This window comes from Cariama cristata, unplaced genomic scaffold (genome assembly GCF_000690535.1).
Source record: "Cariama cristata isolate BGI_N322 unplaced genomic scaffold, ASM69053v1 scaffold2984, whole genome shotgun sequence".
In the NCBI taxonomy this organism is placed as follows: Eukaryota; Metazoa; Chordata; class Aves; order Cariamiformes; family Cariamidae; genus Cariama; species Cariama cristata.
The window spans coordinates 19,769-45,697 of NW_009613335.1; the positions used below are offsets into that span (position 1 = coordinate 19,769).

General features: G+C 50.3%; 1 protein-coding gene across 1 annotated transcript in view; it reads right to left on the reverse strand.

The window, feature by feature from the left end:
* LOC104160746 (rab11 family-interacting protein 3-like) overlaps positions 1-25,929 on the reverse strand; it is a gene marked incomplete at both ends in the record, with an annotated part of 51,672 nt that overhangs the window by 18,692 nt on the left and 7,051 nt on the right. The window contains 2 exon segments of the mRNA XM_009698959.1: positions 553-740; positions 14,486-14,577. Of these exon segments, the coding sequence (XP_009697261.1) occupies positions 553-740; positions 14,486-14,577 (280 nt within the window).

Sequence of the window (25,929 nt, forward strand, 5' to 3'; positions counted from 1 at the left end):
AGACCTGGGGAAGATGATCTTAGCTCACGCTCTGTGCTTCAGGCACAAGTTTAAAACTAGTTATTACAGGAGGTGGTTGCACATCAAAGGGCACGCGCATGTTTAGGTAAAACAAGAGTACGATGAGTTCCCCTCCTGACTTGAAAATTATATGTTGCTTTTCTGACTTAAGTGATAGATTAAAAACTGCAAGTATTTCAGGTGTTTGGATCATCTGAGAACTTATTTTAGAGGTTAAAGATGCTAATGAGGGTACAGAAGTTCTCCCAAGGCAAGCAACGATTAACTCAAAGAGATTGCCAGGCTGAGCTCCAAAGCAGCCTACATATGGTGCAGTCTAATTATTATTATTATTATTCTTACAGAAGAGCTATTTTGGTCTTGCCTGAAGTTACAAATACAAAGAACACACCAACCAGTTTCAGCAAGACAGACTCAGCCCACTTTATTTTAAATCCTCAGGCTGTATCTCCCTCAGTCCTCGTTTGCTCCCAGTTTGACAGAGTTTCTTGCCCCGCATGGTGAGTTTTGCTCCTCGCCATTCCCACTCACCCATGCTCTGGCTCCTCGATGGGATCTGTGAACTCTGAGTGCACGGTGGAGTCGATGGCACTGTCCGTTTCTACTTCGTCGTGCATCTCGTGATGTACTAGTGTGCTGGTGTCTTCATCCGTGAAGGTTTCGCACTCGCTGTACGTGCTCTCTGAGCCCATGTAAGCACTGTCAGTCACCTCATTTGCCTGTTAAAAAACACCGGAGGAAAAAAAATCAGATGGTATAGCCATGTTTCATTGCAGAGCAGGACAACACACACACACACGGGGCAGCGAATTACTCCTGCGCTGCATTTCTAAGGAGAGAAACCCAACCTCCTCAAACCAAGGTGAGGCATGCCCCATGTCCAGGCACCGTTCTGGCTCCAGATCCAAGGATCGAGTGCCACCCCGGGGTGCGCCATGGCCTTTGGGCCGTGCATGCTTTGCAACAGCAGTGTTTCGAAAGCAGATCACAGAAATATATACTAAATAAGAGTTGGAGGGAGATTCTGGGTTGAGCTAGTGTGGATTTGTCAAGTCCAGGAGGGATTACCTACTGCTTACTCAGTGGTTCTGATCACCGGTGTTTTCACCCACTGCGTTTTAAGAGGAGACATTAATAATCTGAATTCTTTGCAAAAACCACCATTCAAAACTACAATTTAGCCCTTAAAGCACTTTTTCCCCTGTCTAGTAATACGAGGGCACCTTCCATCCCTCAACAGAAAATAAGCTGGTTTCTAAGCCTTTATTACAGTGTCTAATTTGCAGGGACCGTATCAGCAGGACACTCAAATCTCCGCATTTCAGCTGGAACAGCATCTCAAATGTTTTGCAGGACTTCCCCATATCTGTTACCTGCAGCAGGCTCTAAGAAAGAAGCACGATTTGGTTTTTAAGACACCACGCTATGAGCACAGCGGGCTGGGTTTTCCGCCTAATTCTACCCCTCAGGCAGGCGTTCACCTTCAGTCCTGTCCGCTCACTTGTACAGGTGGGCAGGGATGGTCCAGATCCCTGGACACACGCGATGCTGAGCCTAGAACCATCCCTACGTGGATGCCGTGGGAGCACTAGAAGAAACACCCTTCTAAAGCAAAAGCTCTTGTTACCCATCAACGTGCCAGCTCATTTCTCAGCATTTACGGGATTTCCCCAGCATGTCTCAGAAGAAATCAAATAATTTTTGGCTCTGGGATCTCAATCGTGGTGGGATCTGTCAGCGCTGGTGCTGAGCTTCAGCTGATCCTCTGTGACCGGAGGTGTCGGGCAAAGGGACGGGAGCCCTCGTGCCTGGCCTCAAGATAAAGGAAAAGCCATTTGCTCCATCTGAAGTTCACCCAACGGGATCAAACTCGCTCAGGTGCTGGCGGCACCCCCTCCAGCACAGCAGCAGGGCAAAGCAGCAGCATTTTGAACGCAGGCACCAACATTGAAGTCAACCTCTCTTCTTCTGCCAGAGAGTGCACAGAGCGGCTTTCAGTGCTTTTTCCAAGGATTTTTGAGAAAAAGAGATTTCTCAGAGCCCTGTATTACAGTAGCTGGAAAGAAAACACAAAGACATACCCTCCTTGCGACAGCAGACTGAAAAATTACGTTAGAGTTGTTCATTCAAAGCAGGGTATGTATACCTACTTGTGCGGCAGGAGAGCACCAGACCAAGAGAGACAGATGTCCCATCACCGTTCTGTTGCCTACACTTTGCAATCACTGCCCTTACCGGCCTGATGCAGGCTGGATATTAGGAAGATCTTCTTCACTGTCAGAGTCGTTAGGCATTGGAACGGGCTCCCCAGGACGGTGGTGGAGTCACCATCCCTGGAAGTGGTCCAAAAACATTTAGACGTGGCGCTTCAAGACATGGTTTAGTGAGCATGGTGGCATCAGGTATACAGTTGGACTTGATGATCTTTGAGGTCTCTTCCAACCATAATGATTCTATGATTCTCCTCTTTTGACCGAACACTCTGCAGCCCAAAGAACTTCTGCACCTTTCACTGCTGCAAAGCAGCTCAAGACACGACCAACACCTCACTTTGTTTTGCCCACAAATTCCTAGGCTGCCTAAACAGATGTGAGGTCAAAAAGGGATAGCAAGAACTTGTACAGGTGCTCTGAAAAACTTGAAGGGTTGGAGAGAGAGCTGCTCAACAGCAGTTCCTATTCTCCACGGAGACCAGGGAGCAGAACAAAGCGATGTAGTCGACGTCCTGGCTTTGCTCCCTGCCGAGAGCTCGCATCGGTCCCTGCGCCAACCGAGCACACTCCGCTGCTGGGTGATGGATGGGGACAGACAGAAGCTCCTCTTGGAAGCTTGGCTCAGCTTTCACGGACCCACACTGACTTATGGACACCAGCGTCTCTCTAGGACACCACCCTGAAGTTAAACACGACATAAACCTTTACAGAACCGGAGTCTAAAGTAAGTGTTAGGAGAAGACAGGGCTGTTCAAGTGAACGCGATTCAAACAGAGGAGAGGCCGCTGTGGCGAACATCATCCCCAGCACGGGAGAAGGTGGCTTTCACTAGCATTCCAGATAAAAACAAAAGCCTCCTAAAACCCCCACCCACTTTAAAAAGCATAAATCCAGCTAGACTACTTATATACCTAAAGCCAGGGACTTGCTTAAGTGCTTTACTGGATTTATGCTGCACTTCCTAGAAACACTGTTCAGGCTCTTAATGCTTGAGCAGAAGGAGGACGAGGGAGGTTTGGAAGCGGAGGCTTGGTCTGCTCACAGACATGCGAGGACGTTGCACCATCCCCGAGCCGAGCCTGGCAGCTCCCCGGCCTCCAGAAGGCGTGCTTGGGCAATTCGAGGGATTTTTCCAAGCTATTTGCAGCGTACGCCAAGTTTAGGAGAGGCCAGGCTTCAGTGTATCGGACAATGTTGTGTTGCAACACTGCTTATGTTTTGCTTTGGGGGGGAAAAAGAAAATTTATCTCCAGCCCACGCCGCATGTCCCCAGAGTTCGCAGCAGCGATGTCACTTCGTGCCGGACTGGCAGGGCTCTGCCAGGTGGGAATCACCAAGGACTCGACGCAGCAGAGAGGGCCCGAGAGATGAGAGCAGCCATCCACATCTGCAGATTTCCCTGCATCCCTCAAAGGGATACTTGTTGCCTGTTTGAAAAAGATTTAATGCCAAACTGGAAATAACTTTGCTTGCAGACTCCCAAGTAAATGCTGCTGGGGTTTTTGTGGTTTTTTGGTTTGTTTTTTTTTTTAAATACAAAAAACCCCTTTCCCACTGGAAAACTTAAATTTAAGTACATATTGAAGTATTACAATAAACACAAAGTACAGAAGCTATTGCAAAGAAACAAAAATAAGAACCCAAACACTCCAACCTACAAGTAACTTGATTAACGCACCCCCTGTTGGGGTTACCATTGCTGACCCTCTCAACATGAAGCACAACCAGGAGCTGAACAGCCCCAGGCATCAGTGCCCTTACGTAGGTGATTTATCTAACAAATTGTATCAAAACATCTTACTGAGGGGAAACAGCGGTACAGACAGGCTGAATGAGAGAGCAAGCCCTTAGAGCTACAAGTCACAACCAGAACACCACCATAACCATCCTCCTCCAGCCACACCAAGGACAGGTGCAGAGATTTATTTATTTTAAAAAACAAAAAAAAAGGATGACCGGTAACACAATTTGCAAACTTGCTTTGTATTTAGCAAAGGAGAAAAATTTTTCTCTTGTAATAGCCTAGATGAGATTTCAAATGCGCGAGCCCTATTAAAATTAAACCCGCACAGTCAATGAGTTGAAGGAGTTGAAGCTGTAAACAAAGTCCTGCTCTTGAGCACAAGCGTGGAGAACTTTGCTTTACATTTCATCACTGATTAAGTAACTAAACCTCAAGAAAAGATGCAAGGAGGAGATAGGCAAAGCAAGGGGACTTAGGTAAGGTATTACTAAACGTCTGATAAAGGAAAACCAAGCCCCTGTGCCCTGGGCAAAGGTGCAGCCGCAGGTTGCAGAAAGCCCTTTTTTTATGGCCCGACGAGCAGCTGGTTCATGTGCTGACCCTTTCAACCCCCCTGCCACATCTCTCTTTCAGCCAAGCTCGCCTTTCTGTGAGCAGACCAAAAAGTTAGCACTTTTTCCCGATGAAAAAACCCCACTGTACACGTAAAGACGTCCGTGGGCTTGGGACAGCCAGGTTAGGCTACAAGTGCCCCAGGGGACTTGCCAGGAACACCTCCGCCACGTTCAGAACGGGGTTGGTGTCACCAGTATCAGTTTATTTTAAGTTTTTAACAAATAAAACATACTCTTAGACACTTCAGGTAAACCTCAGATCTTAAAACTGGGACACATGCACACATACAGCCCCTGAACTGAAACAGGATCGTGGTTCGACTGAAGTTCCCATCCTCGACTCCCAATTCCTCCGTGAGGTTTCTCCCCCAGCGCCAGACCCCTTTGCCCTGGCCGAGCGCGACATCGGCCATCCGGGCACATCTCTGCCTGTTCAAAGGTGTTCGGCCAAATGCCAGGGATTTGAGAGCCTGGCAGTGAGCTCTCCTGCTTCTAAAAGGAAATAAACGGATGAAATCAGCATCGAGATGACATAATGTGCCTAATAAAAATGGGTGAGACGATGAAGCACCTTTAGGAGACTTCTCCAGCAGCAGTTCATCTATTCCAGGCATTTGATTACACACTGAAGTAAAGACCATTTGATTAAATGTAAAATGCTATAAAAACCACAGTGATTTTAAAAAAGCCACTTGAGTACGAGGAGAGGAAACAAGACTACTGGGAGTCACCTGCAAGATCCAGGAAGGGACAAGCTAAGCTTTGATCTGTGATGGACAGACGCTTTAGCCCAAGCTTTGGTAAGGTTTCAGAGAGAAGAGCAAAGCCTGGCTCCCAGGGAAGTTCCTCCCAGGCATTTTCTGCAGGGTTGGTCCCTCGCTCCTGCCTGGAGCCATCCCTGCATCCCCAGGCTCTGCTGTCCTCGGCCACAAACACTTGGAAGCTCAGGAAGGGAAGCAGGGGGAGAGGAAAAGGAAAAACAACCGTGTCTGCCCAGCAAGCGTGAGCCTATTTATGATGAATGCCAGCTCTGACTGCACACAGGACAGACAGTGGGAGACGGACCGGCTATGAAACCCACCCTCCAAGGACACCCTTGGCTGCTGCCTGCGGCCAGGGCCCCGGTGCCAGGCTGGGAACGCTGCCCCGTCCGGAGCCGACCCAGGGCCAGCCCTGCGAACACCCAGAGACCCACAGACCGCAGCTGTGGGACAGGGTCTGTCTGAAAGAAGAAGAGATGAAGAGCATCCCACTGGCTCAGTGCAGCCTCCTACATCGCAGAGGTAGCCCAACACGGCTAGCAGTACCGTGGCATCAGCCTGCCAGGGATACATGCCTGCCGAGCCTTTGCAGCAGGCAACCTGCACTTAAATTGGCTTTAAACCAATTTAAAGCCAGGGGGAAGGGAGGTTAAGTTGTGTTTATAGTCCCACCTGAGCCTACATTAATACAACCACCCCCAAAGCCCTGAAATACCCCACGGCAACTCAGCCTCCGAGTGCCAGCAGCCAGAAACCTATCGTGCCACCGAGCAATCCCGCATCAGAGGCTGCCACCAGCAAGCAAGGCACTTGTGACCACAATATTTGCTTCTTCCCACATGTTCGGGCAATGTCCACTTTCCGGAGAAGCCAGGGAGCCTGTGCTCAGCCTAGGGTGAAGGCAACTTTTACAACACAGCCCCTGAAGTTGGGTTTTGAGGCTGCTACGCTTGTACTACCCCCCCTCGCCAAGGCTGGGCAAGAGAACCGCACTGCATCTGTTGAGGCAAATCAAACACACTCACCTCCTCTCAATAATCTAAACCCCCCAAAAAACTCGCAAGACACCAGATCTTGCAGACTTTCTCCCCACAGCACCCCAAAAGCCTGCAGCCACCGTCCCTCCTGGTCCAACTCCCCCAAGAAAACCCACGCAGAGGGGACTATGAAGATACCACCATGAGCACACATCCCCCAGATTACAGAGAGGAAAGACCATTCCTAAATACAATCGCAGACACCAACATACTTGGGAAGAAAATAGCAAGCGGCCGAGTTGGGTGGATGCCCAACCTACCTGTCCCTTCCCAGCACCTCCAGGGCTGAGTACGGTCCCTGGAGCCAGAGCCCTGCCTCCCTCCAGAGACCCAATCCCTCCTCGTTTCGTGTTAGCACCCAAAACCCACCTGCGGACACATCGTCTCCTCACCCAAGTCAAATCCAGGAGCACGCACTGCCAGGAGCTGCCGGTTCCTTCTGCGAGGCAGGAGGGAAGCAAAGTCCAGGCAACGCCGGGTGGGAAGCTTACCGACTCAGCGCCGGCCCCGAACAGAGTGCCTTTTGTTCCCAACCTCCGTGATAAGGAGAGGCCAGTTAACGCACAGTTCCCCGCCGTGGGATTGCAGCCATCCCGGTTACGTGAATACCAAAATAAAAGCATGTCTCCGAAGCCCCATGCAACGGCCAGCCCAGGTCCACATGCTTTCTTTTCCCATGAAACTATCACTGATTTAAAAGGTTAATTTTGAAGAGGACCTATAGAGGCTTCCAGGGCTTATCTCATCCTTCCTGATATTTCTGGTGAATATTTAAGCACTAAATTCCTTCCTTATAGCCACAAATAGAAAAAAAAAAGAATAAAGCTTGCCTGGCTCACTAGGGGAAGATCAGGAGCTCTTTGCTACCAATAAGCAATCACAATCACCATTTGGGTGACTCAGACGACAATCTATGATACGCAATGACAATATTGACCTCAAAGAAGGGCTGGTGCTTCAGTCACGGGTGATAACCAAGTTTACAAACACACCATGCCCACCGTTGCCCTCGCCCAAGCAGCTGCTTTCTGCAAACAGAGGAGCCGTCAGAGCCAGCGCCGCAGGGTGACCCGACCCACGGGATCCTCCCTTCCCCGCAGCAGCCGCTGGCGTACAAAGTCCTTGACGGCGCACGGTTCCCAACCCACCCCTCAAACGCAGAAGTTTTGAGGGTTTCGCCTGCTTTTCTGTTTCTTCTTTACAAACCCCCCCACTTCGAACCTCAGACTCCCTTAGTCACGCACATCTAGCATAAACTCACTTCTTCCCGTTACCTTCACAAATCACATTTTCTCATTTTCTCCAAGTTATCTTTGCTCTCCTCTGGGCCACATCCTTCCTGAAGTGCAGTGCCCCAAGCAGGACCTACTACTCAGCAACACCGACTGGAAGTATCTTGCACCTTGATAACCAGTTGACCTTCTGTGCTGAGTCCAAAAAAAAGCAAAGACTCCTGGTAACGAGCGCGGCAGCGGGGGAGTTACGCTTTAACCCAGCTCTCGTCCTGGCTCTGTCCGGATCTGCTACTCAACTCAGCACGTTGCAGCCCTTTTGCTCTCCCAGCTCCTCCGTGTGTGTTGCAAGACCTCAGGGAAGCTCCAGCACCACTGCAAGGAGCCCAAAGTCAGATACTCCTAGAGTAAAGTTAATTAGGAAACCCCAGCCGCTGCCAGTTTTAATTTTCAAACTCTTACTGAGACACCTTTGCTTCCAGCGTTGCTTCGCCCGCTCGCAGCCTCCCAACGCTGCTGTTTCCCAGTCCGCCCGGTGTGCTGCAGCCCGGTTCCCACGTTTCTCAGTCCCACGCACTGCGGTTCAAGATAAGGCTTCAAGGTCTGTATTTGCCAAACTCCTTCCAACCTGTTTTGTGCAAGGTAAACACTCCAACTAGGATCTTTTCTGAGCAGCAAAGAAATTTCTCACCGTAACTCTGAACTAGAATTCTGCCTTCAGGGACGTTCGTGCCCGATTTACGCTCCCATCCTTTCCTCTAAGCGGTACTGGTCTACACAATATATGAATTTTCTTGGTATTTTCAGGCTTTTTGTTACCAAGTTATCACACGGACTGATTTCAGAGTTCAGTCCAGCAGCTTTAGTAATTTGATTACTGTATTTTCTTGTGCCTAACCAACACAAAAATAATACAGACTGTTCACTCGTTTGTTGTGAAAGTGTGCTCCGCACGTGTGAACGGGATGGGCCCCTCTGTGCAGGGGAGCAGAAAGGCGTTGGGGACAGTGGGGACATTGCTCCGGGCTCCATATGCTTCCCCAAGGGACAGGCAGATGAAGGGACACCAAACTTCATCCATCACGTTTCACAGCCCTGCAGTTCTGGCCACCTACAAGATTTCAAGTGCAGCAGCTGTTTATGACAAAATTAACACCAATTCCAGCAGCCAACTTGGAAAGGGATTTGTGATTTTCTGTCACTCAGACACAATGAGGCTTTCGGGTCAGTCCTGTCACCAGAAGCCCATTGAGGCCAGACCTTCCAGACAGGGAAATGGCACTGGTAAAAAAAAAACCTGAACCGAGGGGTGAAGTGCTGCAGTCTTCACGCACTGCCGTCTCATCTCCGTCTTCCCATCCCCATCGCCGCTGTGGTGGTACAGCAGTGCCGGCGTGGCAAAGGATCTTCCCATCCCCATCGCTGCTGCGGTGGTACAGCAGTGCCGGCGTGGCAAAGGGCCGCAGACCTTCACACCTGCGGGAGGGTACTCGGGGAACAGCCCGGAGTCCCCGGCAGAGCTGGGGAGCTGAACCCCAGGTCTGCCCTGGCTCTTTGACCCCCTCGGGCAGCTCAGGGGCAGGTTGCCTTTGAAGGCTGCAAAGCTTAACCCAGTCTTTTCAGACTGCCTGGCTTCTACCAGACGTGGACCTGCTGGTAACGCTTGTATGGAGCGGCAGAGGAAGAAAAAAAAACCTCACGTGAAGCACTGAGGATTGCAAAGCGAGTCCACCACCAAGGCAAAAAATAAATACTCTGAATACTCTGTGCTCACTAGGCACAGCTCTCTGCCTTAGTGGAAAGCAAATACCTTCCTGGGGAGTCTGTAATAAGAAAGGAGGGCTCAGGAAGGTCCGCTGGGCTACCAGGAGGAGAGACAGCAGATCTCCAGCAGGCTTATACAACCACCCCCGTGGGTTCATGGCAAAACACAAGTCACAAGGAACGACAGCCGATGCTTCTGGGGAACGGCTCCCGCACACCCAGGTGGTGGTAGACCACACACTCTCAGCAACAGCCTCTGTCCCACCAGCGCACAGCTAGAATCCTGCAAGTCTTCGGTCCTCTTCGTAGAAACTCTGAGCAGCTGGAGGAATCCAGCAACGTGGATTTAAATTGCCTCACTCTGACTTATTTCCCCCCCCCCTCACCTTTCAAGAAGCATTAAATTCAATTGCTCCACATGAAAAGAAATCCCAACTTTAACAGAGGCAACAGTCCTTTCAGCAGCTGCCAGCTGTGCCAGCGGACAGGTAGGCTGGAGAGAGCCAGGAGCATCCCCCCTCCTCCCAAAAACGCACAAAACTAAGATGCGGGACCTCACCAATGATCATTTTACTCCCCAGATCCACTCCTAATGTGCTGTACAACTTGCTGCTGAACATTTAGCCGAGGGGACATACCTGGAGGGGGGGGGATAAGGCTTGCAGGGTGCCCACCCTCATGCCTAGTTAGTGTGGCTGCACGTCTGGTTAGCATTGCTGTGCCGAGAAAGCACAATTCCCCTTTGGCAGCTGTGCACGGCTCAGTACGATGCATTTTCCTGGTTGCTACCAAGAGGAGCCACAGCAGCCGCCCAGCAGATGGCAACAGCCCTGCGCAAGGCGCACAGCACCGCACAGCATCTCTCACTCGTAGGAGTTTTGGCTGCCCTGCTTGCAGATCTCAAAAAGGGCTTTTCTACGACCTTGCGGGCCCAGGTTCTCAGGGCTAAAATAGGCATTTGTGCTATTTATCGTGCTCCCGGTCAGCCTTTATGGAGCACAGCCTCGCACTGGCTCTGCCACTCCTCCAGCCCACCTAAGGTTGGGCATCTCCACACCCAATCCCAGTATAACTCTTGCAGCACGCTGAATTTTTACAGTTTGCTTTCATTTTGGGAGAGTCAGCCTTCCCACTTAGCATTGCTCAAGTAGGCTCATCCACCCCCAAGAGTCAGGGCAGAGAGCCCTTGTCCTAGGGCAAGGCACAGCGGGTATCAAGACAGCTAACTCCAAATTCACCTTTCCCCCGGCCACAGAGCATTGCAAACGAGTCCACGTACCTCAGAACTGAGTCACAAGCTTCACGAGAGCTTGCAAGGGAGGTGAGGGTAACCCCTACCCTTCCAGTTAGTCAGCAGCAAAACTCCACTGGCCCAGTCGGGGGGAAAACAGGCAAGGACTGGAGTGTCTGGATAGACAGACTCCAAGCTCCTTTTACACAGCTTTTACAAAGCAGGGTAGCCAAAAAACACCATCTTTATCTTTTGGTGTGACTTCCCTGTAGAAGTAGAAAGCAGCAAAAGTTTGCCATCCAGTTGCCCTGCAACCACCGCACTTCCACCTCGGGCAAGGAGAAACACACGACCTGGTGCTGCAGGCGGGTAACCCCGGCGAGGCGATGCTCTCCTTGCTCCAGAACAGGCGTACAGGGGATGGGATTCCTCTGGCATGCGTGACAGCGGAGCGCCGGGGATTGGGATGAACCCCCTGCAAGCACAGTTGGATGCACACAAAGTCACTTGCTTGCAGGAACCCAGGCTCCTGGGTTTCCAATCCCCTGTGAGCTGCTGTCTCAGCAGAGCCACGCCACCAGAAATCCTCTTGGAAAACAGTTGAACAGACAGACCTATCTGCTGGACAAGACCTGGCAAGGTGCAACAAGAGCCAGAAGCTTCACACCACATCAGGAGACACACCGGTGGCTGAATCATGGAAATACCCGACACTACAAAAGGTCCCTGCGTGAAGTGTCAAAGTTCAGACCTTGCCCCCTTCGAGAGGCTTTTATGCCCTTACTAGAAGATGCAAGAGTTGGTTCTTCTCTCGGGGCAAACACTCGCTGAAAGACACCAATGCTGGGTACGCAGGGTTTTCCAGAGATGTTCAGCTCTCTCTGATGACAGCCACCAGAAGAGGTGATGAGTCACCAAGAAGAGCAACCTTATTAACAAAGAGAAGACATTTTCATTTAGACTGCTTAAAGCACTTGTTTACACTTGCTTGAACAAACATTTAGGAGAAAAGCTCTCTGTCAAGGCCCCAGCACTTGTAAGAGCCAAGCACTCCAGCCACTATGATGCCGTGCTATTTAAGGAGGACCACAGCCGATACTCCAAAGCCACCAGCCACAATTTCCTCTCGGTACCACGGCACAGAAAATGCAACACCTCTCCTTCAGCTCACCTTTCATACGTGCTCCGATGAGACATTAGAGGAGAAAACCTAGCTGTGCTCCTTCACCCCACGGCCCTGCCAAAGCGAGAGGAGCTCACCCAGCGTCTGAAGTCCACGAGCTGCGTTTCGGGGGCTGAGAAAGAAGCTGAGGTGTTAAAGAGGCTGTTTAACTGCCTGGTGGTCCCACGTAGCCGCAAGTTTTAGAGCTGCACGCTCGCTGGGCATCATCTTCCCAGGTTTGAAACAGTGACATTTGAGAATACAAACTGCTTTTTGGTGGTGTAGGAGATCTACTTGGAGGAAAGGCAACTCCTTCACTTTTGGAAGGGTGCTTTTCCCCACCGCCTCCGCCTCCTCTCTTCCAGGTGAACCCAAGCAAGGTGGAATATATATTAGGAAAGGCCATTTATTCTGTTTTCTGTGGATGATTTCCAGAGCAGTTGACTACCACACCTAACAAAGAAGGATCTGCCGGAGCCCCCCCCGCCAGCAGACAGCTCTGCCAAGCAGGGCAACACCGTGCTCCGGTGAAAAACACTACTTGCTGTTCCCAGCAGGTTGCCTTTGTACGACGGCTTCTCTCAGCTCAAGCTTTCCAAGGTACAGCACTACAGGACACGTGGAATAAAACACACGTTGGGAGCTCACTCAGCTGAGCAAGAACAAAAAAACATGCGCCCCAAGACACCAATTTATTTTTACACTCGCAACAGCGAGCGGTATTTCTCGAACATGTTCTCGTTTGCTGAATCTCTATGAAATCCTTGCAGGCTGGAAATTATTTCGAATCATGTATCCAAGACAACAAAGGTAATCCTTCCCCAGCAAATTAAACGTAGACACTGACAGAGCTCTGATCTTTAGATGATTACCCTGAATTCAGTATAAGAATCCATTTACATCTTTCCGAAAAGGAGATTTTGGGATTCACCACCTTTTTCCTTTGGGTCACCTTGTCATTTCAAGGAAACGATGACCCAGCAGCAGAAGTATTTCATCCCAGGGAGGTACACACCCGGCTTGTTGGTATTCCTGCCCAGAATATCTTGCAGCACTGACAGAGCACATTTATGTTAAATTAGCCCTCAGAAAACATCCCTGCTCTGAATCACAGAGAAGATTGTCCCTTGACGCAGGTCTGAGGAGCAAAAAGCAAAAGCCCTTGCCTGCGTGAGCACTGCGACGCAGATTGTCACAGCCTCTAAACCGTGCCATCCAGCTGTTAAAAGCCACATTTGTAACCTTGTACCAGATAAAGAATATAAAACCCCATCTCCCTTCCACCCAGCTATTACTGGCTTTTGTAACTATCTTTCAAAAAGGAAAAATAATCTAATATTCAACACGTCCTTGAAAGCCTTCTGGGGGAGGAACCCAGGATGACACGGTCTCAAGGCTGGGTTCATCCGAGTAGTCCTAAGGGAGTCAGCGACTTGCTCAGGGTGACAGTGCAAGTCCGTTGACCTGAGCGAGAACGCGGGCCAGCAAACCCACTCGAAAGAAAACCTGCGCCTGGCTGGGAATTGGGATGATGACCCGGTTGACTGTCAGGCATAAGCCAAAGTGAGAGCTTCAAGCCATCTTAAGTGATGGATCTGTGCTTCTCACTAAGACGCAGAAGACCAGTTGCCCAACACCCAATTTATCATTAGGAAATTCAGAAGAATATCTTGAGCCTTTTATCAAAAAGTCACAAGGCCAAAATAACATATTACAGACTATACAAAGCAAAGACAAGTATATTTGCATGCAAATAAAGGAGGCTGGGAACCCCTTTGCAAGGAACAATTTGTGTGATAAAGACATCCAGGATACCAAGACATAAGAGTCAAAAGCCTGACGAGGAAAGGCTGGAAAAGGCAAAGCAGAAGGAAGCTATTCAGTCCCCACGTGGGACGAGGGAGCCAGCCAACCCTTTGTTCTGAAGGTACCTGTAGCACCTTCTGCTTCAGGCTGGAAGGCACGGAGCAGGAAGGGAGGAAGGCTACCAAGCAAAGCCCGAAAGCCCATAAAGACAGATAAGAGGTCAACATAGCAGCAGCCTCCTTTCTGGCTGGGGAGAACAGATGCAGGGCATCACTGCAATGTGCTCCTGTGCTAAGGAAAACCAAAAGGAACTGAGGGATGGAGGCTATAACTTTAACAAAAGGAAAAAAAACCCATGTCAGATAAGCATCCTTGATCAAACCCAAGAATAGAGAGAAAAATCTATGTTTTTGCCTTCTGCTCTGCCTTTTACTGGCCAAACAGCACCGAATGCCATGCTCGACCTCTCTGCTGTGCCTCTCAGGTAGACTCCCAACTGGTACATCTCAAAATCAAGTTCATGTTCTCCAACCTCAGAAACTCCAGCAATAACACAAACACAACAGCAGCAGGCACCCTTCCCGCATCGCTAGTGTTTCGCCACAAAAAGGGTCTCCCTCTTTCACCCAGGGCACCATGCTCTGGCAATTCTGCAAGCCAAGACAGCACTAGCTGTTGGTTTTGGCTTCAACACCAATTTTAACTTAAACAGCACCAAATGCTTGGTGCAAATTCTCTGGGCCAGTCATCCACAGATTAAAGGATTCTTAACCACATGTAGTTACGCATCGCTGAGCCTTATCCCAGCAAACGTTCTTCTCCCCCAGGCAAACCCTCCATGCTCAAGTCTCACACCACATACAGTTGACATTTGCGGGAGTTAACAGCGCTCGTACTTGCCTCAAACGTGACAAAGTCATCAAATTCATCAGGACAGGTCGGGGCTTCCTCCTCAGGGGTATATCCCATATCATACAACTGGCTGTCAGGATCTGCAGAGGAAAATAAAAAAAAGAAAGAGAATCACCAAAAGGAAACCTGCATCCTTAAGCGAAGGGCAGCTTTGGGAGACATGACAGCAGTAGGATAGGAACTTCTTTTTGCACGGACCGGTGTCTTCAGCTTTCAGAAAGGACCTCTGCTTCCAGGCATCCCACCACCACCTCGGGTAGAAGGCAACTGGGACGGTTGCTCCCTGGTAGAGGTCCTACGAGGCCCCTTGCTGCTCCAACGGGGCTTGCATCTAGATTCATGCCTACCCTACCACGGTCTCCATTCCTTTTCCTGGTTTCTTCCCTATCTCCATTTCCTGCATCCTCTTAATTCTTCTCCCAGAAGGCTTTAATTCCGCTGTGGGCAGGGAATGCATCAGATCTATGTGTGACAGCCAACTACCATGGGAACCGCAGAGAAAGCAGGCTGCACTGAAGCTTTTCTCATCTACTGCTCCTCCCGTGGCCAGCCACATCAGGAGCCATCCTCACAGGAGGACAGGAAAATAGCAGGTTTTTCAAGGAGATTTCTTTAAAAAAGAAAAAAAAAATTACTCCTCCCATGCCCAAACACCCATCTGCAGTAGAGCGGAGCAGCAATTCTCCAAGCCCTTCAACCATAGAAGGGAGCATAAATTCCCTGTGCTCCCTCAAGCAACAGCTAATGCCTGATCCAGCACACGACCTAGATCACAGGCTGGAAACACCACATCAAGATCAGATGCTGCAGTCTCAAAATAAATAGCAGGCTCAAAACCACATGCCTTGGAGCTGCCAACATCGCGGCACTAGCTTTGTCTGATGTTGATAAACTTGGCCGGGCAGAGGGGGTCATTATGTCAGTGCTCCTAGGAAAGCTTGGCCGTCACCTGGATTTGGGGAGGGACAGGCTTTCTTCTTATGGCCGACCGAGGCAAACGATGAGAGCAGAGCTACAAAGCAGGGTCTGCTTTCTGCGTCCTTCAGGCTGGTGGCTTCCCAGCAGATAATTCAAACAGCTCCAAAGCTTGTCTCCAAACCGAAGGGGCACGTAAAGTCGCACAACGTTTTGCTGCAGCCGACTGAAACAGTTCCCAAGCTTGAGTCCAAACCGAAGGGGCACATAAAGTCGCACAACGTTTTGCTGCAGCCGAGCAGCACAGCCACGCAGCCAGGACCGTAGGCAGCCTCCCTCGAAGGTTATGGAGTCACACCTATATGGTCACAGCCAGGGCTCCCGCTTTGGGTCCACCTCCAGATATCAAGAAAGGCCATTTTTCACTATCTACATCTAGTACAAAGTCAAGGGATTAGGGCACAGGACAAAGTAAGGACTCAGGCTTGTAGCAACATCCCTCCCACCCAAACACCCTCCCCAGCGCCTTTTTCAGCTGATCATTACATGCAAACACAGTCAGGGCCCCAGGAGATATTGAAGTCACCAACCCAACGGGTACCAGAAGCCCAAGGGGGTGGGAGAAGCTGAGCACACGGCATCGAGAAACGAGCCCTCCCCTAACCCGAGTCTAGGGCTCTCAGGGGTTAGACTGCAAATCAAATCCAGGAATAAGCCAAATTGCTTTTCCAGAAACCACCACGCGATGCTGTGCTCTACAGTAAGCACACAGCAGGGTCAGGGCTTCAGCGGATGAAAGGTGCTCTTGTTCACAATTTATGACTTCGATATCCCCGCTCACGGCACCGGCGCTGCTATGAGCTGTGCGGCCAGGGCTCCGGCGTGTAACCCCGAGCAAGGCAGCGAGGCACACGTGAAAACGCTGCTGCCCCAGCACGCTGCTCAAGGCAAGGCAGCCTCAGGCCACCTCCTACTCTAACTGAAGTACCTTAAGGTGGTATTCTCCCTCTTCTCAAACGTTACCCTGTCCCCACCTGCACAGCTCCACCCGTGGGTCTGAGCCTACAATCGGGAGGAGATTTTCCATTAGTTATCCCTGTCGCTGTTCTGGGATTTGAGAGCCTCCTTGCTGACAGCAGGGAGGACCGAGGGGATGGGGACACCGACTTGCCTGCTGCAAAGCCATGGGAGCATCTGAGTGGGTCTTGCCAAGAAAAGCCTCTGTCCACCTCTGGGGAAAAAAAAACAACCCAAACCAAACAGTGCTCCTGAAAGGCAACCCATGTCACATCACCAAAACAGAGGGGACAGCCAGCCAGGGCTTTTGCTGACTACAGATCGCAGCACGCAGGTGATGACCACCTCCAGAGAGGTGGCTGTGATGTGCATGGGAGCATCCAAAGAGCCCGAGCAGCTCACCGGGACGCAATCTGCAGGCACAGTGCCCTGATCCTGTGCCCAGCCAGGGCTCTGCCCCGCAACATGTCTGACCCAGCATGAACCCCAGTGACAGCTCCGCTCTCCGCAGCCTCCGAGCATGCCCCGGTACATCTTCAGCCGCAGCACACCTGAATCCCCCAGCCAACAGCAGCAAAACTCCAGCCAAACAGCCGGCTGCCAGTGCTTCCAGCTGCCTGATCTCACACCTCCACTGGGCACCGCTGAGCACCGCTGGGCAGCCCAGCCAGCCTTACTGGTGCCCACCCCACCAGGCCATCTCCAGTGCTTCTGGTGGCACCCCACGGCAGCCCCGGGAACCGCAGAGCGCCCCAAAAGTGGTGGAGCCAGGCACGGGCTGCTCCCTTCTGCTTATTCCCCTATCATTTCTCTTCCTCCCCCTCCAAGTAAACACACAAAAGCTTCCTGCTTTTCTACAGACACAGATAAAGATATTTATCCTGCTCATTCCTTCCAAAGGGAGTGGAAAAGGGAGGATTTACAGTGAAGTGAAGGTTTCCAGTTCCTTTCAGAAGCAGGGTGTTGCGGGCAGACAACGCACAAACAGCTCCCCGACATCAGCTGCCTCCTGTACAGCTCTTGCCCAAACCGAGTGCTCCCGGAGCCTCCCCAGCCCTCCGGGGGTTTCTGGATGTAGGGGTGAACATGAGACTGGTTGCTCCATCTGTCTGCAGAACGCCCAGCCCAGAGAGGGGGGGTGTCTCTGCGCAGGCAGGGTTTATTTTTACAGTAAGCTCTACTGTAAAAAAACAAAAGGCCATTTGAGAGGTTCACCTGCATCCTTGTTGGCCTTGTGACCAGCAGAAACCATGCCCAGGAGACAGCACTCCATGTTTCCACCTCCACATGCTCCATGGCACAGAGCAAAGACAAACACCACCACAAACAAAGGTTGACTTTTCTGCTCGATTCATTCCCTCCCCCTCTTGCAAAAGCCATATGGTGCTTTGTGTATAGGGAGAGTTGCCATGGAGAGCTTGCCTGCAAGTCTTCCAGCACAACAGGCTGCATGAAGCTTTCGAATTCCTGTCCAAAAGAGGCAAAAAAACCCCAAGAGACCCTTACCACCCAACTGGCACTCCCCACGTGAAGGGCACCATGCTCCAGATGCAGAAAGAGGCACGCGGTGGGAGTCGGAGGGCTCTGCTACCTGGTCCCCCCACCGCACCATCACCAGCGCAGGAACCTGGCCACGGGCCACCAGCACTGCACGACCCTGCTCCAGCAGCACACGCTGAGCACAAATGCTCCTTTGGACCTCAAAGTCGAATCCCAGCTGACACTCTGTTCTCCTTCACATCCCCTTCTCCATGCCCCTCACACCATAAAGCATACTTTCACCTCTTACACCCATCCTTGATTTCACTTGACCTCTCTTCTTCCTTCTCTTTGAGAGCCGATGTGGTCAGCACGCTTGGGAGTCACCTCTTTCCAACATGGCTCAAAATCATTGCTTTTGCCCAGAGATGTGGATGTCATTAGGGATTGCCTTTTGTCCTCACACTTGAGTGACCGCAACCAGTTCCTCCTGCTGTTTCAGCTCTATCCATCACTCCCACTGCTAATCCCATTATATCCACGCACAGCCAAAATCTCAAAGCTAAAAATTAAGTTCCAGGGAGCCTTACTGCCCAACAATCTCCCTGCAAAGAGGCTATAAGCTATAAGTTAGGGTTGTTGGTGGTTCCCCAAATTAATTGCGCTAATTTATTTGACAGGAATATGTGGGCAGAGTACCAGGCACCTGGATAAAGCTTTAGCTGAACTACTGTGATAACACTATTTTACCAGGGTAACGCAGCTAACGTAGAATTTACAGAAATAACCGTAACCAGTAAGACCAGGCACGTATACTATATCATCCAGTGAAGCCAAGGTGAATTTGGAAAAAAAAAAGTTTAAAAAGCAAATTAAGTCTACTATGAGGCACCTGCAGCATCCTTTTGACGCCTTTTCCTACCCCTGCCTTGAAGCTTCCCCTTGCCCAGCATGTGCTCATTCAAACCCCACTGAGATCACCACCTTTCCAAGCTCATTGCATCAACCACACCCCTCCCTTGGGAGACAGAGGTTTGCCGTCACACAAATTTTGCCGCAGGTCCAGCTCTGACCAGTCACCCGCAGCACTTTATCTCCCGCACGTTCGATTTTCTGTGTTCCCCACTGCTGCCCTGTTTCTTGCTGGCTTATGCCTCTGCACTAAATCCTGCATCTCCCTCTGTTCTTAAGACGTCCTCATTTCTCCCAGCGTTTCAAAAAAAAAAAATCATTTTCCAAACACTGCTATGTAAAGTTTCCGACAGGGACCATCTCTGTCCGAACACATCCAAGTGATGGAGGATTCACTTCCACCTTTTATGCCAGCTGCAAGCCAAGGGCAACCTCTATCCAGCATCCGACAAGTCTCGAGCCACTGGCCAACGCCGAGGCGCAGCACTGCCTACAGCAGGGATGTAGCCAGCCGCACTGAGATTTCTCCTGGCCGTACGGCATACATGCAGCCGGACAACAAGCAGGATAGGTCCTGGGCTTTTTTTTTGGGGGGTGTGTGTGTGTGTGTGTGTGTGTGAATGCACACTGAGCTTGTGGCAGCCAGAGATGCACCCTTGGCCGTCTCGTCGTGCTGATGGGAGAAGCGCTGGGCTTCAAAAGGGCTCAGCCGTGCAATAGGAACCTGGGCTTTTCAAGAAACACAGCAGAGCGTAGAGCTACAGGAACAGAAGTCCCGGGGTACGGAAGGCTCCTGAAATAGACTCTAAAAACTGCTTTCAGAAGAGAGGATTTCAGTGAAAAGGCACCTTGAGTGAAGAGCTGTGGGTACAGTAGTGACACACAGGTCAGAAACAGAGCCAGTTTTAACGGCTTCATATAGGAATGACCTAGAAAAACCGAGCCTTTCAGAAGTATTTAAGTCATCTGCCAACACACACCGTACCTACTGCTGCAAGCCACAGCGCCACAAACTCAGAGTGATTCCAACAGTATGGATTATGTGCAGCTAACAGACCCAAACAGACCCAAATTATTCAAGGCAGGAATAAGGCTAGGAACTTGCACGAGTGGCACAAAACAAAACAGACCCCCCCCCAAAAAAGGCAAGACGAGGTCATGGTTGGCATAAGTGTATATCAGTTGTTCTCAACTCCCTTGCTGGGCACGCTGCTTGAAAACAAGGTGGCAAAAGAGACACGCAGCCGAGTATTAAAGAAGTTAGAGGCATTTAGGAGGATCTGGCATCCAGAGCAAGGAGACAGAGGGGAAGCCACTGCCCGGTACATCCAGAGGCAGCTCAGGGTCTTGTGCTTTCACCAAAGCTCAAACACCCATGTGCTGTTAGTCCCTGCGGGACAAAGCTAGCACCAGTCCACCCACCCACCCACCCTTTTGCTTTCCATAAGTGATCCAGGAGTATGTTTATGACGTGATGCTCACGTACAAGGTGGTAGCACTGACCCGAGCTGGGAAGAGCAGCTTTCTGCTATCTGCTTTTCCTGTAGCTCAGCCTGCTGACTCCTCCAGAGACAAGACAACAGGCCAGGAACACTCACTGAAGACTATAATTTTACAACCAAAAATTACACAACAGAATAACCGAGCGTGGCAAGCTCAGGCTCCCAAGGAGGCAGCATCTGAATTAAGGTTGCTTACACAACCCTCATCCGAGCCCCTCTCGACTAATGCGCTTTAGCAGTCCTTCATTTCCCGAGTACCACTGCTCATGGATTGCTACTTATCACATATTCCTTTTGATCCTCTTCATACAGGGCAGGCCCTCAAGCTTTGTTTAGATATACCATCTAAAGGCATAATAAAAAGAATTAACTTCATGGTATGCAAGCATTTTGGAAGCATAAAGCTAGCTGCCTTCACTTCATCTCAGAGCGCAGGTGAGCACTGCTGCCTCTGCGGCAGCAACAGTGGTGGCTTTCTGTCTCTGGTCTAACACATGTGGGATTTGGTATCGAGTTTAACACGCCGGTCCTCATTTTTAATTCTCAGCAATTTGAGCTGCCTTTTCAGCGTGTGCTAGTCATCGAGACCACCTCAAATTCCTCCAGACTTGTGTCAGCCTCGAACAAAGGCTCATTTCTGGAGGTGTGGGAAACGAGGAGCCACCAGCAAGTGGTTCAGAGCCACCTCGTGATGTACCAGCAGAAAAGGTCGAGAGACCAAGGCTCCAAAATGGTACAAGTTGCCCTGGTGAGGAGATCTCCTGATGTCCTCCATCTCCTTCACTCCAGCTTCTACTTTCAACAACACTATATTTCAGGAAACAAAGCTGGATTTTGCAGCCAACAGCTTTATTCCCTGTTCTGCGAAGAGACCAAGCCAGGACCTCTTGAAAGAGTGCGTTCAATCATGCAAATACAACATCCTAACTTAGCTTCCCAGAGCACACTCAGTGCGGACACAACCTCTGGGACGTCCACCAGACGGTCTCTTGTCAAGTGTTTGAGTACACTGAAGTAGAAGCTCTTCTAGATGCTCCACATCCAGCCTGGTTTGGGCAGGAGCACGCAGAAGATAAGTGGCACCTCCTAGATAAGAGGGCTCTGCAATTAAAATAAAATTAAAGAGAACCCTGGCTCAGGAGCCCAGGTGCACCAGAGCTTTTGACATACCAGATAACACAGGCAGAAACAAAGCAGTTTCCCAGCTCGCTCATGGGAGGCCACTCACATCAGCCAGGGCATCAGCTGGATGGTATCACCCCACCAGGAATCATTTCAGCCTTCCACGCCGGCTCCAGCTCAAAGCTCCCGCATGGAGAAATCAAGAAAACAGTTAAAACTAGTTCAATCCTCCCCAGCTCACAGCCTCCAATCCTCTGCCTGAGAAATGCTTGCAATGCACTTCCCTTCAAGCATCGCTAAATATCGTTATCAACGCAACGCCTGTGCGACTCGAGGCACAGCTTGCTTCCAGAAGAACCCACAGCCTGGATGCGAGCATTAAAAGAAGGCACCATCCAACACCTCCAGCGCCTGCAAATCGTAACATGCGGACATTCGTATTTGTCATTCAGCACTCGCAGGTCTTACTTGCCGTTTCTGTGCCCCCCATTAGCCCTACCACAAGCTGAGGACAACTAATGCAGAGCTGATGCTAAAAGCCTTCTCAAGGCAAGGACTGAGTCCTGGTAAGCGATTTGGATCAGAATCACCTAACTGCCTTTAGGCAACACATGCTCTACGGGTAAACTGCAAGGCTGGCCAACAACTGTACAGACACCTTCTACTCCAGCCAAGGCTCTGACTTCAAAAGGTAAGTTGCAAAACCATTAGTAAAAACCCAATACAGCTATTTATGAAATGGGCAAGTCTGAGATCAGAGGCTAAGTCCCAACCTGAGTTTGGGGGAGGAAACTGGGCAAAGAAAATACATAAGAGAAGAGGAGACATTAAACTACACCTGCGGGACGAATTCTTCCCAATGTGGCATTTCACAGTTCTGAGCATCTCTTAGAAGCGACAGCTGTGTTGCTCAAAAGTGTTCTGTCCGTTACAGCGAGTGTCAAGCAGCCAGGTTGCCTCCCTGCTGCTGGCCACAGTAAAGCAGTTTGGAGTCCCTGTCCTCCAAAGTCTCTTGAAAGCTACGCCGATTAACAGGAAAATGCTCCTGAAGGCTCACATGATTGAATACCCTTCCCTGTTTCTCCCCTTAACTCTCAACATCACCAAAAAATCCCTTCTAAAATGAGCCAAACCATGTCCCACGCATCACTGAAGAAGAGGGGAGCTATACTTTTAAAAGTGCTTTTGCTCCAACTGGCTTCTGTAAAAAAAGAAACATTGCTCAAAAAAACCCCTCAAAGTAATGGAGAAGAGCCCTACAAGATTGGTTTTTAATCCTTTTTCCAGCGTAAGATTCCCCAAAGTGAGGGGGATGGTGTCCGAGACATCGCACAGCCCTTCCTTCATGCCGTTATCGAGGCAACACAAATAAACGGGTGACCTCATGCAGCACTCCAAACCCACGAACTACGCAACGCAGGCACCAGCAGGGATCATCAGCGCTTCATTCGAAGCTGACTTAATTACTAGGGATAGAAACATTTAGTAAAACTCATTCGGACAGTTTTCAAAGGTTTTGGTAACATTTAGTTAGCTAGAAGAGAATCCGTTACCACTATTTGTGCCTGACCACTCTCTTGCAGTTGGAGGGAGGAGCTGACTGTACTGGAAGGGTTAGACCTTTCCCAATCTGGAGTACAAGATCTCTGAGAAGGGAACCAAGGGGCTGAGAGGTTACAAACGTGATAACGCCCAGTTCCTGCCGCCTCAACAGGAGTGTTTTTATTAGAAAGTTGCCACGTTGTCTCTGCTGACATCTCCAAGTATTGACTGCACTAACACAACTACATGCAAAAGAAAACAGGCTTCAAAAACGAGCAGAGAAGCGATGGGAGAACGCGAGTTCCTGACTCCGTACAGCTCCGCTCTCAAAGTCGCAAGAGCAGCACGGGAGCGAAACCATCCTACCGTGCACGCATTGAGCTGCAGGAGGTGACAGGAGTCCTTCATTGCCGTCCTGTGGATCTCTAATCAGCGAATTCAGTACTGGTCACCTCGTTAGCAGGTGGCTTTCCTATCTGAAGGAGAAATAAGCTGCCCAAGGGCTAGAGAGATTTACAGGGACAGTCAGACCGTATGCACTTGGAAGAGATGATCATCAAGGAGAAGGACATCCGAGGGACACACGCACCAATGCAGGAGGAGACACGGCTTGGTACAAGCAGAACAGGACGGAGATGAAGAAGCAAGCTGTGGTTAGTCAGAACACCAGGGAAAGGTTTCTCTCGATCCAGGGGATGCCCACCAGAACCAGCCCGCCTGCTCCTCACCCATCACAGCCCAACCCAGCGGCTCTGCGATTAAGACCAATTTCCCGGCAAAGCCATTATCACGTGCAGCCTCTCCTGTCTAAAAGTGAGACCAGGAAACACTCAGAAGAAACAAGCTTTTGCCACCTCAATCTGTCAAGGCGTCACAAGGGTACAGTCACAAGCCTCCAGGCTGTGACAGAGCTGAGCAAAAGTCATAGGTGAGTAATTACCCCTTCATTACTAACACCAGATTGACTGGATTCCTAACAAGAAATGGTCTGACAGCTCTGGCTTGCCCGCTGGTGCAGAGGCAGGAGAGGATGGGCTACTTATTTTCCTTTGTCGAAGCTTGAGAAGCCAACCCTACCTGATCTCTGGGGTGACGTTTCTGGTGAGGATGAAGGAGACATTCCCCAGCTTCCTGGGTTGACCCGAACACTAATAATCCCTTACTCCGGAGTTAACATCCAAACCTGAGAAATCAAAACAGGCAGGACCGAAACCACCACCACCCATCTGGAGCCACCAGCCCAGCCTCCTCCCACGCACGCCCCAAACCGCAGGCTAGCCCAGTCTCCCAAAAGTATTAGCAGCAACAGATGTGGAACAAAACAGCATACTCCCGACAGAAAATAAAACATACGATGGAGAAATACTAATACAACAGATGGATGATGAGAAGTGTCTGTTTTCTAACAGAAGTTGCTTTTGTTTTCTTTTTAGTTGTCATCTCTGTAGAAGAGAGAGTGCTGAGAATCACTCCAAGGCTCGGAGAAAACACTGCTCTCTCTTTTTATATCGACCATCTCCCCAAGAAAACAGGTAGTCCCTGCAATGGGTTTTTTCCCTTCTCCTTAGCCAAAGAAATTAAGTTTTCTTTCGGGTACTAAACTTAGGCCTTTCATTTGCAATTTAAACTCACCCCAGCTTGCCTTGATCAGGCTTGGGTTATGGTCTGAGGGTCTAAGCAGCCACCACAAGTTTCCTTTACTTTACCTCATCGGGACACATGGAAGTCCCACCACTCTAATTTGCTGTGCCCTGCGGTGATGCTTTCCCCTCACAAGGAATCGCGTACCAATGGTGACGTTTGGGGCGTTGAGCCACAGGTCGGCCGCTTGCCGCGGGAAGCGAGGGGCAGTTTTGCAGCGCTATGAACTAGATTTCCCTCAGACCGCATGTGTATTTTGGACTCGTTACACTCCATGACAGTGACTGGATGCAGCAAGATTTCTCTGGCATATGCTTCAAAAAAATTCACGAAGAAAGAATTCTCAAAATTGGGAGAAATACTGATGCCGTTCTCCCATTCCCCAGGACCCCAAGGGCTGCTAAGCCTTAGCGCCAGTTTTATGGCAGCACACTTCAGGAATTCCCTGCCGTTCTCATCCCAGAGCTGCGAGGAGGCCTACGGACACAGTTTCTTCAACACTTCTGCGCTTTTCCTGAAAGTAGGTCAATGCAGTATGTCATCTGCCAGGCTGTTTTTGGGAAGACACGCTCCCTGCTCAGCCATGGCGCACATCGAGCAGGCCGGCTCCATCCCTGATGTAACCCTTCACCCAGCTGCCAAGTTACAGAAAAAAATTAATAAAACCAATTGTTTATGTAAATTAAAAGAGAAACTCAAACCAAAAAAGCCACGGTGAGCAAGAAACACACACCCCCCCCATCAGCATCCAAATCCTTTCCCTAGCATATTATAGGAGAAATAAGTAGTGACTTGAAAGAGCTTGAGAGGGATGCGAGCTGTGCGGTTCTGCTCAAAGCTGCCTCAGAGCTCGGCAGTGGGACAGGTTTCACAGCCGAGGAGCAGCTCCTCACTCCCCGCTGCCCCAGCCGCTGCTCCCGCTTTGAAGAGGAACAAGCAATTACCCCCACTTATCCAAATCTCCCTGCTTACGCTAATGCAGGGAAAGTCTGTACTCAGTTAACCTTGCTGAATCCTGGCAGCTGCACGGTTGGAACTAAATAGTTTCGCAGGCGGTGTTTTTGTTCTTAGTTTTGCTTTTAAGAAGTAAATATCCTTCCTCTCAGTTGAGCCAGTTTGGAGTTAGCCTTTCCAGCGGGAAAGTATTCCCAAACAGAGGATAAGCGTGTGCATCAGGAGTGCCATGTACTGACCTCCCATCCCTCTGCTGCTCTCGCAGAGATGACAAAGCTACTCCCTGTCCCGCACCGCCTGTGGGCGACCTGAGGAGCATCCTCATCCTCCAGCCACGCAGCCTCTAGC